At 36.2% G+C, this 17,500-nt stretch overlaps 1 protein-coding gene across 12 annotated transcripts in view; it reads right to left on the reverse strand.

Annotated features, from left to right (window-relative positions):
- The window catches only part of FOXP2 (forkhead box P2), a 202,336-nt gene that overhangs the window by 48,040 nt on the left and 136,796 nt on the right, over positions 1-17,500 (reverse strand). For 2 of the 12 annotated variants that reach the window (XM_086609773.1, XM_086609772.1), the window contains exons 3-8: positions 13,587-13,724; positions 12,330-12,412; positions 11,182-11,185; positions 10,555-10,711; positions 3,929-4,142; positions 2,200-2,304 (exon numbers count right to left, since the gene is read on the reverse strand). In XM_086609773.1, coding sequence (XP_086465899.1) covers positions 2,200-2,304; positions 3,929-4,142; positions 10,555-10,711; positions 11,182-11,185; positions 12,330-12,412; positions 13,587-13,724 — 701 coding nt within the window. Of the gene's footprint in view, positions 1-2,199; positions 2,305-3,928; positions 4,143-10,554; positions 10,721-11,181; positions 11,186-11,629; positions 11,633-12,208; positions 12,431-13,586; positions 13,725-17,500 lie in introns of all 12 variants that reach the window. The other 10 variants (XM_086609770.1, XM_086609766.1, XM_086609771.1 and 7 more) reach the window with 10 other exon arrangements.

The raw sequence follows: 17,500 nt of genomic DNA on the forward strand, positions 1-17,500 counted from the left end.
CAAGAAGTTAGAGTTCACTTCATAAACCAGGCACTCTTCAAAGTTGTCAAAAGCATATTATAGAAATACACGCTATTAGACTGGGGGAGTGTACCTTATTAATATTTCATTTTGGTACAGTATACTTGCATTAACTCTCTTAACACAGGTATCATATTGTTTCAAGTCAGAGAACCTAAAACATCGTAACAAAGATTAGACTAAGAGCAAAGCCTTGAAAACTTAGAGCCATTAGTCCTGTCATCCCCTATAAAGTTAATGGTTTGGAAAAATGGTCAATCTTTGGGCTAAAAGTTGATATTTAATTGAAAGAAAATGTTTTTTAATTGTAATGGGGATTTTGCATTAGTGTGAACATGAAAAGGTACTAAAGGATCTAATGCAAGGTTGTGTATTGATTTCCATCTTAACGCTAGTGTAAAATGAAGGAATATTTCTGTTTCATAAACAACCTTGCCTATTCAGCACCATGACTTCTTATTTGTTTTCAGGGCATAGAAGACAATTAAATGAAAACATGAAATAATAAAATATTCTCAAACATTTTTTGACAGTGCATAGGACAAAAGCCATGACATTGCTGTAAACCCTGATTGACTCTGCACCAGAATTATCAAGATGTTGTATGTTGCTTTCATGTTTTCCGGGCTTATTTGGTTCTGGAAAGCAAAAGCATTTGTAAACCTAGCGCTACACCGCCTTAATCAAAATGGTTTTAGTAATTGCGGATTATAAGGAGAGACCTGACATAATGGATGTGCAAAGTCTGCCCATAGAATTAGCATCACTATAGTCTAGAAGGATGGACATATTTAGAAAATGTAGTTTTTCTTGAAAAGGAGAATGCTTGAGTTAAATGAAATTAAATTTTTAGTATTAATAATATTTAGAACACTATGTTGAATTTGGGAGATTTCATTTTCCTTTTAATACAAACCTATGTAAATCAGGTTCTTCTAAATCCTATACAGTTTTCTCCAATAATAAGCCATTATTTTGACATTCCACTTAATGCACTTACTTATAAACAAAATTTATCACAAGCGATATCTACCTAAGATTTGCAAGTCAGTATAAGTTACTTCATTTAAAATTGACAGATAGCATAAAAGATGAAGAAAGCATTGCAAATATTTTATGAAACGTATTGCTATCATTCTACTATAGAAGTTATTGTGACACTGAGTACTTATGGGTCTGTCGTTAAGGTGTTTCTGTTATATACCCTGTAGTCTACCATTTGTAAACACATCTTTTTGATGTTTCTGCCAACATCCTGGCAACAAAGCAGTGCAATTTCAAATGAGCTAATTAACTTAATTGTTGATGAAGCATGAAACAGTTCATTCACCCTGTTAGCTGCACCATGACAACATAAGAGTCTCAGCCCCTGAAGTTACTCATCTATATAAGCCTATCTGTAGCTTTCCATTACGATCTATTGCATGCCAAAATGAGTACGGCTCGTCTGACAAAGACCAGTCCATAATGTACATAGGTAGAAAATCAGTGCTGTTGTTGAAAATTCAAACGAACACAGAAATACTGGTAACTACTTTAAAAAAAAAATATTAAAAAAATGCAGAAACTCCTTGTAGTTTGAAGCTGCAGATGAAAAGCAAAAGCTATGTCACTTATTTTCTAAAGGCTCTCTTTTAGATAATAGCTGGCAAAACCAAATACAAAAAGTGAAAACTTTTGACATCACTGTTCAGTCCTGAAAGATGCAAACCCACCTGTTCACAGTGCTTTTTTTTCTATGTATTTTGTGCACAAACAAGAGTAAATGCAAAACTAAATTAGGAGGTGAGAGTTAAATGGCAACACTTAGTCCTTTGTGGTTTTTTATTTATACTATACACATTAGTTCCTACTATACAAACTGTCAGAATTTAAAACATGCTTTTTCATGCCCTCACTATCCAATACAGAATCTAAAGCATCTCTTCAAATTTTCTGAGGCTCCTTTTCAGTAAAGGATAATAAGAAGATTAAACACTCTGCTATTGAAAGGCCTGCAAAAGTGTTCGACATGAAAGAAAGGATAACAATTTGACCCTCTGCAGATAGCCTTGATTATCCAGTTACTTGGAATACACAAAAAAATCTCTGACATGATTTACAGTAAAACTTTGTTTGCCATCTTTCTCTTTCCCTTGCCTTAAACAACCCTGTACCGACAAATAAAAATCCACCTACTTTAAAAATTGTCCAAAATCTTCACAAACGCTTTCACAGCCAGGCCATTTGCAAACTCCATGACCATAGAGAGTATGGGAGGCCCCAGTCTCCTCATGTGACGAGCTGTAGCAAAAGAATAAGGCGTCAGATTCATCTCAAAAGCCATAATCGTTGGAGGCTGCTAGCGCCTGTCAGGTTACGATCAGTGACAAACAGGTCAAAACAGGTCAATTTAGCTCAGAGCAGTCAGAAAAATTTAATCGTTCTATTGAATAGTTCAACTGCCAAGGCTAGATGATGTTCCAATTAGAGAAGAAATAGAGCCAAAGATGACTGTTAATAAAGGGTGAAAAAATAAGATGACTGTATAATACCATATGCTAATTCTGCCATATGACCTTGGTGTAACATTTACCTATAAATAAAAAATATACTCAGAAGTGATCAATTCTGAGACGAAATATTGAAGATGGACAGTCAGACTTTATGAATATTGTGAATGTTAATATAAAATATTTGGATTTTCTGCTTAAATGTATATAAAAATATAGTCACTTCCATTAACAAATATTTTTGCTCACAAGCATTGCTTCCAGTAGCTACTTGGCTTCATAAAAAAAAACAGTGGTATTTGGTGTCTTTTTTTGGAACCTCTACAATAGTTTCATCTGTGTACAGTTATCAAAGAATTTTAGGGGACTGTCCTATGGAGGTGGGTGTCAGCTCTAACATCCTGAAACAAAGAACCATTCTCTGGGACGTAATCACAAAAGTAATACTAACTAAAAGTACTATTATAAAGATATTTGGAGAAGTACCAGTTTTTAAATAATACAAAATAACAGCAGAAAAATATTCTCACAGTCACATGAAGACCAGAGACACTTAAGTTACAGTCTCCTATTATAATAAAATAATATATAGAATATTTGTTTGAAAATACAATTATTTACAATTTAGGTTATGTAGATACAAAATAAATTTCATGTTATATTGAGATCATCTACATGTAATTATATTAATCTATTTACTAATAAGTGCTACAGACACTATATTCTTATGTGCATTTAATTCATTATTTGAAAATAAGGAATAGTGGAGAAAATCTATGTGTCTGAAAAATGATTTTAACTTTATTCATATGGTTGAATTCTATTGTATTATACTAACGGCACTGAAAATTTGCATGAAATGTGTCAACTACATTACTGTCCTGCATATAAGAAGGAAAATTTGGTGGTTTACTTCACAAGAGACAAACAACATAAGAACTGCTTTAATCTACTATTTTTTAAAGCACTTTTTATATGGAATTTTTGCATTGAATTACAGCCTTGACAACTAAGATATATGTACATTTACTATGAAACCAGCAGTGTGATTTAACAGCAAGGGCCTGACCGCCAGATGTGTTAACTCAAATACGAATGAAACTATGTGCCTACAAAAGTGCCAGCAAATCTGCATTTATGCCTCTATTCTGGCGTTTCTAATTTTTACCAAAACTACCAAAAGTTCATGTGTTATAAAACTACAGGCAGGTAATTGTTCTTGTGTCTGCAAAACTAGACATGGTTATTGAAGATGATACCCTTCTGACAAACAAGTCTGAAAAATCAGGTCTCCACAATCTCTAAAGTAACCTATATTCAGTGTTAATTTTTTGATTGGAAATAATGGGACTTATGATGTTAAACAACAGTTTTACGTCAAACGATAAGCACAGTTGAAATCTCATCAGAATTACCTGTCTCGCCTTGCATTTAGAACTGAAGACTGTCCATTCACTATGGAATGATGAGTTATTGGTGGTGATGCTTTGGAAGTGGTGGAGGAGGTAGTAGAGGAGGAATTGTTAGTAGTGAGGTCTAGCCCTCCATGTTTAATGCCATTGTCTTCCATACTGTGAACTCCAGTCACTTCTTTCCATAACTGCTGAATCTCAGCAGGACTTAAGCCAGCTATAAAATGAAAGAGAGCCCCACTAATATAACAAAATAAAGAGTTTCATATAATGAGCTCAGTGTTATTAATGGATTAATGCCAACAATAAAGCTAATGCTGTTTTTCTAGCACAATCAACCTGTAGTAAAACATAAATTCATTTTTCTTCTGTCAGAATCCAGGTAATCTAACTGTCTTCTTTTGTGTTATAAACAGTCAATTAGAAATCACCAATTTTAACATTATACTCCTTCTGAAAACATTGCTTAAGGATTCAAGAGTGAAAGCTACAAAGAACTTGCAACTACTTCTTAAAAAGAAAAAAAAAACCTAAACCTAACTATACTTGCAGACAAGATTTTTGTTGTCTGCTTAATCAATTTCTTGACATGGAAACATAACTCAATGCATCCACAGTTAACTCAGGTTTTATAATTCCTCTTAACCAAACATGTAACGGAAACTAGGAAAACATACTATACCAAGGATACAAAAATCGATATTCTCTTTAAACACTTAACAAGAGCAGGGAGTGGGGGAAGAAGACTAGAAGGAGAAAAATCAGAAGACAAAAATGAAATCAATGAGATCATAACAGGTTTAACATTTGTGCCTAATGCATCTGACTTTAATGATGGCAGCCACATATTCATTAGTCCTGTTTAATATTTACAAAAATTGTTCTATTTAAAAGCATGTCTTAAGAGGCAAAACCAAAGTGACTACTTGGAAGAACAAAATCACTACAGTGCAGAGCCAGATACTGGTGACCACTTAAGCTCTTTGGTACCATTCAGTGGCACCAGACAACCAGAAAGCCAACAAAACTGGCCTATTTACAACCCTCTCAACACAGATGATATTACAGGTAGTGCAGACCATCATATTCGACACTACTTTTTTTGTCCAGCTTTACTGTGGAAAATAAATCGGAGGGATTGGCTAGGAGAAAGGAGACTGTCTCAGCCGTCTTCTGGAGTGATAAGCAGCCATACAAAATTTGAAGAGCTTCTCAAACTTCTCTGCTATATGAACAGTACTATACTGGAGTCTGGCCACCAGATCTTTGCAGACAGAGCTTAAATTTGCTCTCTACTCCACTTGTAGCCTGGAAACTTGTAGTTTCCAGGATTCCTCCTCTGTCACAAATAGCAATGTCTCGTACAATGCATGCATATATTTGTGTTAGTGTTGTTGAGTTGGGCACTTTACGTGACGCCATGGAAACCAGAAACTTCCATTACAATATGCTTCTGCCTGAAGTAAACACTCCCAAAACAAAGGCAAGAGAAGAGCTGTGAGCATTCTCTTATCTTGCTACCGAACCTAAGACAGGAAATTCAGATGTTGACAGGTGAAGAGTACATCAGAAACATATACACCTTCTGTCACTGCCAGTCTTTACAGGTTTGACATCTTTCTTTTGAAGAACACTAGACGAAATGTAGAAAAGAATGAGAAGCCTAGAGAGCTTCTTGTGAAAGATTTTGTTTCATGGTCAGGTTTTTCAGCCTGACATGGTTTTGGCCAGAGGTATCTTAATATCTAATTCTGTCTTCTGTACCTCATCTCAACAAGTGAAATTAGGTAAGACATGCCCGTGGTATCTAGATCTGCTGGAATGTAAAACATTCAAAGTGCTGATGTTGTCTGAATCAAAATTTTGCTCTTTTTCTTTTATGAAAAAGCTAAAAATTTATTATCCTTCAGAAAAGGATTAAAATGTATCTATCCATTCAAACTTTTCATTAAGGATAGTTTTGTTTGGCTATAGCAGAGAGACGTAAAGATTGTTTTTCACTATTTAGCAAATCTGTTTATTAGATAATGTTTTACTTTGAAGACATAGGAACTCAGACTACTAAAATGGATTCAACAAAAAATTATGAAAAAGCACAGTAAGTTCCTTAATACTTCTCAATAGCTGTCTCACCACGAAGCATAGAAAGCTATTAAAAAATAGACTAGTAGTGATTTACAGAAATAATAATTTCTGGAGGTAGTGTGGAAACAAATTGGTTGGAAGGTATTAATTTTTTTTGAATTATGAAAGGAGTTCATTTTTAGACTACTCTTTTGTGTCCTGCATCTCTACCTTAGATACGAACACCCATTGGCAAACTCAGTTAATGACAAAGTGAAAAAGAGTTGATTGGAATGTAAGTCTTAAAACTGGAGGTTTTAGCATATTTGTACAGTGAAGAGCTAGGTTTTAAGGAAGCAAGCAAAGAAGCCAGGCTCTAATTTACTGCATTAGAGAGATGGGTAACAGGAGTGATGGTAATACTAGTTGTAATTGTTTAATGAAGGTAAGTAATTACTGTCGTGTTCATGAGGTATGTTCCAGCAACCCTGCAAATAACCTATTTTAGCGTTGTAAATAATAGTTACCCGCAAATGTAATCACAAATCAAAATGAAAAGTAATGTATTCATTTAGGTGGCATGATATACACAGTACATTATTTACTTCGGAGTCTTCCCTTCCTCCTGCTGTTGAACAAAATAAACTAATTTTGTGTTGAAAAAATAAAAACCAAGAATAAACCCATCTGTTCGAACAATCAGAGGGCAAATATACCTTTATGTCTTGCAGCGAGAAAATTTTCATCAGAGATGATCAAACTTTGGGCCCTGGGTGAGCTGAGCAAGACCCTCCCCAGAAGCTGGGTGAATGAATGAGGGCTGTGAGCTGCTGAAGCACTCCCCATGGCCAGGGGTGTCCTGCCCCTCTGGGCAACTGCTGGGCAGCCCCTTCCTCGGCATGAAGCCACGTCATGGATGGAGCTGCGTCTCCAGGCTGCCTAGCTCACCGAGATTTTTTTAAAATCAGAAAGAAATTTCTCTCTGGGCTTGGGCTGGTTAATTTTATCACTTCTTCAGAGCACTCTGAAAGGCTGCCTTTTAGGATAAAAGGATTAAGGGCAGGCACTTAAAAAGTATAAAGTTAATAAGCGGATTTGTAATTAATTGTAAATTATGGCAATTTGGTAGTTTCCATATCTAAAAAAGTCCAACTCCCATTTTACAAGAGACCTGTAAAATGGCTGACATATTTTAGTCTGATGTAAAAGTAGGGTAAGTTTTAAAGTTTTGTAGGTTGTAATAACCCTCAAAATACCCTCTGCACACTACTTTAAAGGAAAAAGGATCAGGAAGAGGATTCAGAGTGGGATAAAAATTAGGAACTATAATGAAAAGGGCAAATACTGATTTGCTGTGCAGTTTACTAACACCAAGCATTTAGGGATTTTGAGGTTGGTTTTACAACTTTTCACCACTATCTACTCTATTTTTATGTTTGAATAAATACTTCATAAAACTACCACTTATAAAACCCATCCATGCATCTGTTTTTCATTTTCCTACATGACCTGATCAAAACTTAGGGGTTTGGGTTTGTGGTGTTTTTTTATTTATTGTTGTCATTTACAGTCCTTTGCATTTTGCTAGCATCAATGCAGCATTACATGGAAGTAACTCACAGCAAGCCGCTGGCCTTGGATATGACGTACTGAAGATCTTGTCACCAAAAAAAAAAAAAAACAATACTGAAACACCTCTGTATCTTATTTGCTATACTGGACCATGAAGAAAACATGGTAAACATTCCTGTCCTTTAAAAGCAGAAACTATACTTGGAGCAAAGACTGTTTATATAAGCAAATCTCATAGCTGTACTTGGAAGTTATGTCTTTTCATACTAACAAATACAAAACCCATGCTCTCTTTGTCACTAATATTTCGTAGTTTACAGGACTCTTTATGACCAATAATTTATAAATATGAATCCTCCTTTCTTTCATTGCTCTAGCAGTCCGTGTAACTCAGCAATTTAAACAGATGTATACTAAAATATCTGTGTTACACATATGTAAATCCCTTTGTATAACCATATTATACATCTTGCAGCACAGTGGAAGGAGAAAAACATCCTTTTACCACATCCAGTGTGTATTACCTTAAATAAATTCTGGAGGTTTAATTTAATGCTGCCACAGAAAATATCTGTCATAAAATGTGCTAAATTTTATGAGAAAAGCAAAGGAAGTTTGATCTTCTTACTTTTATGCAAACCCCAATGCAGGGACATCTATGTTAAATCTAGTAGGTACTACTTGGATTTGTAAATATTGGATATATTTGGATGTATTTGGATGTTTGAGATTTACGAGACAGACTCAACAGATCTGAAGCCTATTAATCTTCATCACATTGTTGTGAACTGGACTGGGTGCTGTACCTTCCTATGAAAGACACAACGTGCTGCAAGAGAAGCCCACAGAAAGAACTCTGAGCCAGTCACAACTCTGCATTTGGTTCTCTCTTTGTTTTAGCATCTTGCTGGAAAGGCTTTCCTTCTTACCCTCATCACTCTAACTTCACCTCGCCTGGCACAGAGAGAGTGGGCTTTCTGGAGATGCAGAGAGGTTTTCCAGGGGAAGCCGTCTTACGTTTTTAAGTTTTCATATTCACATCAGAGCTATGAAAAATCGAAGCCCTATAAATTAACTTGTGTATCTAAAGGAACCCTACATACACAGTAGTTACTAAGAGAGAAAAATGAAAGAATTAAATACTTGACTGGAATTCATTATAATTAAAAAATATCAAGGCAAAAACAAACAAGAGATTAATTTACTTTAAAAAGAACAATTCAGACCTATTTTAATTGTAAAATTTTGTATTTTTTAATTTCCTTAGTATTAATCTTTTTATCATGACTTACACTTAATTCCTTGAGTATCTTGAAAAGAACTGTTTACTATTTCTCCTAAAAATATATTTTAAAAGGTACTATTTTTTCTGGTTTTCTACTAGAAGGGGATGAATGAGTGTTACATTAAACTAATGAATATCAACGCAATTGGGTAGGAGTGCTTAGGGAAATCTATGGGGACTGCTTAATGTGCGAGAAAACCTGAGGAATTCCTCTTGCAACAGATGGCACGAGAGGAGGTTGCAGGAGGTAAAGCTGTTTGGAGGGAGGTTGTGTTTCAATTGCTTTTTTTCATTCTGATCCAATGTGACTTTATATAAAAGGAAACCAGCATTACCAGCCTCACGTGTCCAAATTCATGAATCAGCTTGTCTCCCCACTGCTATTCTCAAATACTTATATTTAGGGAGATAGCTTACTTTGTACTCTTTTGTTGTTGTAATTTTTATGACTTTAGAGATGCTTGTATCATAGATTTTCTACACAGAGTAACGTACGGAATTTACACATTTATCTGTAATCGCTGCTTTCTAAGGATTGAGGTTTTTCATGGGTAAGTCTTTCTCATGCCCTTTTTTTGTCTTTTTTTTTTTTCCTATACACTGTTATCTATATACTGTGTAATCTGCTTTTGCTCATCTAATTTCTGAAGCTTCGATTTCATAATAGTCATAATAGCTATCTGGTGGAGGAAGCAGAAACATGCATAAAGACCAATTAAAACTAATGTTACCTGTCATGAACGCAGTCTAAACAATGCTCATTGCAGGATTGGAGATCAGAGTATTGTGTAATTTTTATGACAGACATTTAGCTCACCTCTCCACGGTAACACAAATACATGCCTCACAGGTTATAGACAGAGTCCTTAAGATGAGAAGTCTTTGGCCTTATCTTAAAATGTAAGCAGCATTTCTCTCCAAGTCAATTTACTTTTCAAAAGTGTGTGCCCTGTTTCTTTCAACCATGAATGTATCTGTGTCAGGTTGCAGAGTTTGAGCTCATTTTCAGCATTAAGAAATCTTCATCAAAGTGAGAAAGAGAAATTTTTCTTTCCAAAAAGAAAAATTTATTGTTATTTGTTATTTTTCTTTAAAAAAATACTGTTATTCGTCAGTCATAATTCATTGCTATTGGAATCACTCACCACCTTCAAAACTTGTTGTCATATTTAACATATTTAATACAAAGGAATAGCAAAGAAAATGAATCCTAAGGTTTGTCCCTAAATTTACATGTCATAAAGTGAAGATTCAAAATGCTTTTCAACGCCAAACACTTTCATTTCTTAGAAAAAAAAAAAAAAAGTGAGTTTTGGAATGGCTTTAATATCACTGTCTGATATATTTTATATCTGTTCAGTCATATTAAACAAAACGATAACATTTCCACTAAATCAGATTTCAGTAATTCCTCAGAGAAAAGCAATGGTGCTTGAATTGTGTTGCTATTAGGAATTGTTTTCAGCACATAAGGTTAATAAATACACATTTTATATCTAAGAAAAAACATTCAAAAGCTGTTTTCTTCCATGAAAGTACCATGTAAAATTTATCAGCCTCGAGAAAATTTGGTAATATGAATAATAAAGTTCTAATAATAGAGTATGCTTAAGTGTCATAATGGGAAACTGCTGAAGTTCAGATGCAAATGGAATGGTTAAAAAAGTTCTGAATTAGAAATTACTCTGATCACATATTATTCGAATACCTTGTGGCAGAGACTGGACAGGAAGAGCAGACTGGCCAGGTGGGATGGAAATGAGTCCCTGACGCTGAAGGTTCAGCAGATGTTGCTGCTGCTGAAGTTGTTGCATCTGGAGGAGCTGCTGCTGGAAGACAAGCTGCTGGGCTGCCAACTGCTGCTGCTGCTGCTGCTATAGAGAGAAGAGAGGGAGGGAAGTAAATGCAGCAAAGAGCAAAGTGTGCAGTGAAGGCTAGAAAGCCAAAAACGTAAAATCAACTTCTTTCTCTTTAATCTTGGTTATTAAATAATAACGCTATTTGCAGAATGCTCAGGCAGTGAAAGCATTTGAATTTTTCTATTATATTCATTCAAGCTATTAGGTGTTAGGGAAAATGGCAAGATACACTTAATGACACACTAAAGAAAAGGGTCAAGAGAAAGTATATAACAGCTGTTTCAAACCAAAAAAAAAAAAACCCAGCTCATGGCAGATGATAACAAATTTATCTATGCTAAAAGTGTAACTCTTTACAGCAGCTTGTGATTCAAAGGCACTCTTGTTTTTCCAATTGACTAAGTTTGGTCCGCAGTGGCCCATGAATGCGGTCTCCAGTGATCTATTAGTAAACTGGGATGTAGCCTTCATTTCACTGGCCTGTTAGCTCCCTCTCTTTTCTTGTTGGAATACATTAAAAGGAGCATTGCATTCAAGGCAATGAAGTGCCCTATTATGGAGCAAAAGTATAAGTTCCAATTTTGTGAGGCATTTCAAGACAAACTGGAGTCTGCGAAGACTCAGGAGGGTATGAGAAGGCAGTCACACTTCAGAGAAAGACAAGCTGCTGTGGAAGACCTTTCCTTTCTAGTTTGGGGAAAAGAGAAACTTCTGATGCGCTCACTGGAAAACAGACTGCATAATGGAGCAAGTCATGTGGATTGCCCAGAGCCTCCGGAGAAATACGGGAGCAATTTCTATTCCGTAGTTGATGGCTGTCTGAAATTCTATTCGCAAATCCAAACAGAAACAAAGCCTCAGGAGGTCACAACTGCTTCCTCGAGGTTTGCATAATGGGCAGCTTGAAGACAACGTCTAGGATACCTGCTGATCAATTTAACTACTTCAACATGTTTTGTTTGTGTTATGTTTATATTTGATGCAGTTTGCTGACAAGTGCAAGCCAGGCCTGAGAAACCCGCTTGTCAGGTTGATTTATGAGCACATCAAACTGTAACTTTCCACTCGCCACTCCAAACCTACAGTAGCAGTTCATTAATCAGGGGCCTGTGACTTTGAAATCTGTGCTCAATTGCTCTTTTTCAGCCATGGACTACATTTGCATGCTCTCTGAGCTGTGCCACTGAGAAAAGTAAGGCTCCTTCCCCACCGCAGCTTGCCTCTGAATACAAGATAATCAGTACGGTGTCCACCACACAGCTTGTTCTTTGCACACTCGGATTCATTAGCGAACATTAGACGACAGCAGCACCAGACTGCTCAAATCCTGTGTCTCAGAAAGGGGAGCAGGAGAATTATACTGGCACTGCTATTAAGCCTGGTAAAAACATAAGAACAAATCTTTGATAGCTGCATCCTTGCTATAGGAAAAAATCTAAACCAGCCTTGTCTTTTCCAAGCTTCTGACGGCTCAGACTAGTATGCATCAGCAAGGGTCTTAGCTCCTACCTCTTTTGCTTGCTTTCCTGGATGCTGTTGCTGCTGCTGTTGCTGCTGCTGCTGCTGTTGTTGTTGCTGTTGCTGCTGCTGCTGTTGTTGCTGTTGTTGCTGCTGCTGTTGCTGCTGTTGCTGCTGCTGTTGCTGCTGCTGCAAAAGCTGAAGATGTAACTGCTCTTGCTGTTTCTTGTAAAACTCTTGTAGTTGTTGCTGAATAAACCATTTTGACTTTAATAAATAAAGGCAAAAGTTTCAAGTATTATAAATCTCCTAAACTCTTCTAGATTGGCATATGGTAGCGTAGCCATTAAGAATCACCTCATAACAAAAAATGTGATTTGAAGAGGCAGATCTACATACATTTTTTTCCAAGGCGGTTCTGAAATTTTCCAATGCAGATTCCAAAATATCCTAAACAGAAGGGTATAGAAAATCTGTATTCTAAAGGGAATGCAAGAGCCAAATTAACTCCTCAAATAACTATACCTAAGTTCCTCACATGTCCTATATAACAAATCAGAAGCTGTACTCATCCACTTGCAAGAAACCTACAAGTCACTAAGGCCAAACTAAACTGCCTGTTTCTTAGGGGAAAAAAGTAATTAATCTGTCAATCTGTTTAGCGGGATGCTGGATTCACAAGTGAAGGTGAATTGCCTGTAATGATCACGGTACTGGATATTAAGTGTTTAAACATACAGTGATTGAGCTCTGACTATGACAAACAGACACATCATTTTCTGTATGACAATTAAGCACCCAACCAAAAAGCCTCACTGTGTTACACTGAGGTACTGATCACTGACACTATTTTGTATGAATAACAAGCTCACGGACTCTTCACTTAGCTGCCAGATTTTGTGCTAAGGAAACAGTAATCTCCTCCTCCTTTTTAGCCTTATCTTGGACAATTTTTTGGATGTAAAAGCAAACAAAATAAAAAAACTTTTTCCCATGATGAAACAAGCCGTTAAGTTCAAATTTCATAACCGCATACCATTTACGTGACTAAAGGGAGCACTACAGTGTTATGAATTTTAAAGCAACAATTATCTACAACTCTATTTGCACATTCCTTTGGCAAGTCTACAATTAAAATGTGCCTAAGCACTCGAAAATTTAAATAACAATTTGTTCGGTATTTGTAATGCATCTGCCACTGCTGCTGCTGCTGTTTTTAACATAATATTTAATGTTTCAAAATTGTAATTTTACACTTCTGCAATTAAAACAAGACATTTAAAGACTGAGAAGTTTCACACTTAATTTCCTTCTTTTTGGTGTAATGAGTGCCCAAACACGACAAAAATAAGACCCATAAAATCTGGCTGACACTTGTGCGAAAGCCCCGTGCTAAGGGTCCAAAGCAGGTAACCCACATTACCTGCTGCAACATAACTGCTTGCTGCTGCTGGAGAAGAGCTTGAAGCTGCTGCGGAGACAACACTTGCTGCTGGAGAATCTGCTGCATTTGCTGAGGGGTGATCACCTGGGGAGTCATCATGGCCACTGACACAGGCACCTGCACAGGGAAAGAAAGATATCATCGTCAAACACATTTTAGTTCGCCTGCACCACAGCTGTACGTCTTTTTTATTTTGTACCAAAGATGGACCATAATTTTTTACATAATATTTATCACTGCAAAGTTCCAGTTTCAGTCAGAATCTGTTATTTTAAGACCACGGTACTGTGGCACTCTATTTCCAGAGGCATCAGATTCGATCAGACTCAAGCTTTATGTTTCGCATCTCTTATGTATTCCTGCAAGAAATTTAAGCATTGGCTAGTACAAATGTGTATTTAAAAATAAATGATCACATGGCAGGGCTCTCAACACTTCATAATCAATCATCTTATCAAGTGTCATAATGTTACGAATGGAAAAATCTATTGAGACTCTTTCAAAAGATATGATTAAAACAGACAGCAAAATAAGTATCTTAAGTCAGTAAATGTTTTACACAATAAAGACACTTAGCCTAGAAAAATATTTGCGTAACACATCACTTCAACATAAGAAAACCTTTCTTGCTCAGCAAGTCTTTTATGGAAGTCTGATTTATACAGGAAAAAAAAATTCCAGGGATATATCGGAGTACAGACCAAGGGTTGCTACCTCAGTCAGCCGGTCTCTGCAGAGAGAAACGTGTTCTTAGTCACTCCTAACTGAAAACTGAAAGTTAGGGAAACCTTGTCATAAGAGTATTAGTTTGTCCACTAAAATTTAAGAATGCATTTTTGTGTAGATGCTCTTTCGGACACAGCTTTATTGTCTGTTCATTACATACTGAGATGAAGCGTGTACATATGTATAAACACCCATTTACACACATGCTCTCAGGAATGCATGTGTGAGTGGGAAAGACACAGCAAGCATGTGTGCTTGTATATGTAAAAGAGAAAAGACCTATGGAAGAGCCTGAGGTATGAGCCGAGCCGCTGCAGCAGACACACTGTGAAATCCCTGCTGGAGCTAACCAGGACACAGTCTAACAGCTGTCAGCAGGCCAAGTTTTCCATCCATGAAAAAGCAGCCACTCGCTTGTCTAGCAAATTCAAATGTTTTTTCTGTATATAATAGCAAGCTGGCATATAAATACAGCTTTCTGAGATGTTTGCAGGACATTCCAGTCTTCTGTAAATCAGCAAAAATAATATTATTATTAATAAAACAAATCATGAACAAATCTTAAGAGGAAAAACTTTTCTAATATTTGTATTACCTGAATCTATCCCGAAAGACTTTGTATAAATGTAACACTTAGAAGAAAAAAAGAAATATAAATCTGTTGAAGTTTACTTTTAGAAGAAATTACTTCATCTAATATTACACAGAATATCACTTTTCACACAATTCTTCACAGCATAAATTACAGCCTTAAATCACTAGCTGATTAAGAGTCTGCAAGTAAAAGTACCAACCATTACTAAAAACTCTGATAATCTTTTGCAAACAACAAATGCATTTGAAGAATAAAAATTCTGAAGATCTTACTCTAAAATACAAGCAGAATAGACCAACCAGATGGAATTCGACTCAGAATCAGACACTTGCGAGGAGGAATTTGATCTCAGCTATCACTGGACTCCTTCTGTATTCAACAGAATAAGGAAATCCTGAGGAAAGTTTATATGATCTAGTTTAGGCATCGAGTTTAGCATGGGATTAATCCCCCTCAGAATGCGCCTGTCTCCCTAAGCGTAGACTCACTTTGAGTAGACATCTAACTTTCAGATGGTTAATGTTGGTGATTACGCTTTGTGACATCGAGAAGTTTTTTAGTATTGGAAACACCACATCTCTATGCAATGATGTTTTATTCTAAGTCTACCCGGTCCTAAGGGCAGGGCAAACAAGTTTTTACAACTTTGGCATGCACGAGCAAAGAGTAAAATTCACTAACTGGAGCCAGTGTTCAGGTCTCTCTGAAGTCAGTAAGAATTTCCTCTGTTTACGTGAGATCTGAACTTGCCTTCTTGTAACAATTTTGCCTCAGTGATGCTATTCAACTACCACATGTCACACAGAAATGAGAAGGCAGAGAAGGAGACGGACACCTTCCCAATTAAACTGTTACCTTTAACCTTTAAACTCTGCCAGAATTTTCCTAACACTTATATACTTACTACTATAATATATAGCAAATGGTGAAGGTGTTGCACACTTGCTACTCCACTTCTCCTCTTACCTTTACATCCTCCCTATCTTCCCTGGCTTATATATTTTCAAACACACAATTAAAATCTTTGATCTAAGCAGAGTGAAAAATCAACTTAACTCTGTAAGTGGCACTGATTTATTTATGCTCCGTGCTAAAGACTCTAGCCACTAAGATGTGCAGTAAGACTTGTGCTGCCACAAGAGTCCTCTGTTCCTCAGTCTGAAACACAAATTCCCCTTTACCAGGCACAATTCTGCCAGTTTTTGTAGTATCTGCTCTGAATCTCCCTGACTTCGTACTTGCTCTTATATTTGGAGACACACTTGCTTTGTGGCACTCTCTAAGAGCTTTTCTCTCCAAATTTGTTTTTGCTATATTTTTCAAAAGTAATTTTCAACTGTATAAGCTGAAGTAGGGAACCTAATTCATCTGTTTTTGAGGATGATGGACAAAGGAATGAAAAAAACTGGCAGTCAAAACCATTAGTAAGAATATATATTTATGTAGATAATATTGACTTTAACAGAATTTTACGTGAGGATTCACATGTGTGTATCATACCTGATATATATCTTCTTTCCCATAGATAAAGAACAAGGCATTTTGAAAACTGCTTCAATTTTAAATTAGCAAAACGTATTAAGCAAAGAGATTTCTCTAATTGTAATTAGGTAATATAAATTGGTACATTTCACAGCCTTCAGTGATACACCAGACTGCACAGTATTTCTTACTGGCATAGTGTTACTGTGCTATCTGAGTCGGAAGACTATCAGAAACTGCTATTTTATGGCCAATTATGTGCATTAGGTATATTTCTTTGGTTTATCGTCTGCATTTTTCAAGATTTCTGATCCGATTTTACAAAAATGTAGCAAAGACGCAAACTCTGACTCTGTTTCATAGATGTCTCTCAATATATCTGAAGTCAGTTCAGGTAGAGGACAGTAGAGGGACCCAGTGAAAAGATACGATCAAATGAATGATGCGGTTCCTTGGAGTGGGCCACAAACTCCAAACAAATTCTTGGTCAGGCCCACTCATGAAAAACTGATGAGACAACGTGAAATGTGGTTTATGACTGCAACTCATTTGTTACAAGGCGTCCTCAAAGAAATTGAACTCCCCGCTCTGTCATGAAGATAACTGGATATAGCAACCCTACAAAACACAATGGGTGGGACAGCCTCTGAAGAACACATAAAAAGCCCTGATGAAGGCTTTATGTTTGAAGAGTTTCTCTTATTACTGAAGCAGGCTGTCCCTTGTTTCTTTGGATTAGCTTACAAGTCCTGCTCAATAAAACTATAGACATGTAAACAAACAAATTTTTAACATATCTAAATAGCATTTCAGGCAAAAACAACTGTAAGCTGCTTTATTACTACGTGTGTGTACTAATAAAAGAAGAAATATGACGCAGAATGAAAACGTTGAGAATGGAAATTAGATATATGAACATGGCTGGATAAATTAAGATAGAACTTCTTTGAAGACTAACAAATCTGGTTTGTTTTTTTCCCCAGATCAATTTAATAGAGAAATGGTGGAGGCTGACCTTGTCTATTTAACAACGTTCCTCTGTCATATATGAAAAATTCAGCTTTATCTGTACAGAAGCTTGCCATGTAAA

This window comes from Tauraco erythrolophus, chromosome 4 (assembly GCF_009769465.1).
Source record: "Tauraco erythrolophus isolate bTauEry1 chromosome 4, bTauEry1.pri, whole genome shotgun sequence".
NCBI lineage: Eukaryota > Metazoa > Chordata > Aves > Musophagiformes > Musophagidae > Tauraco > Tauraco erythrolophus.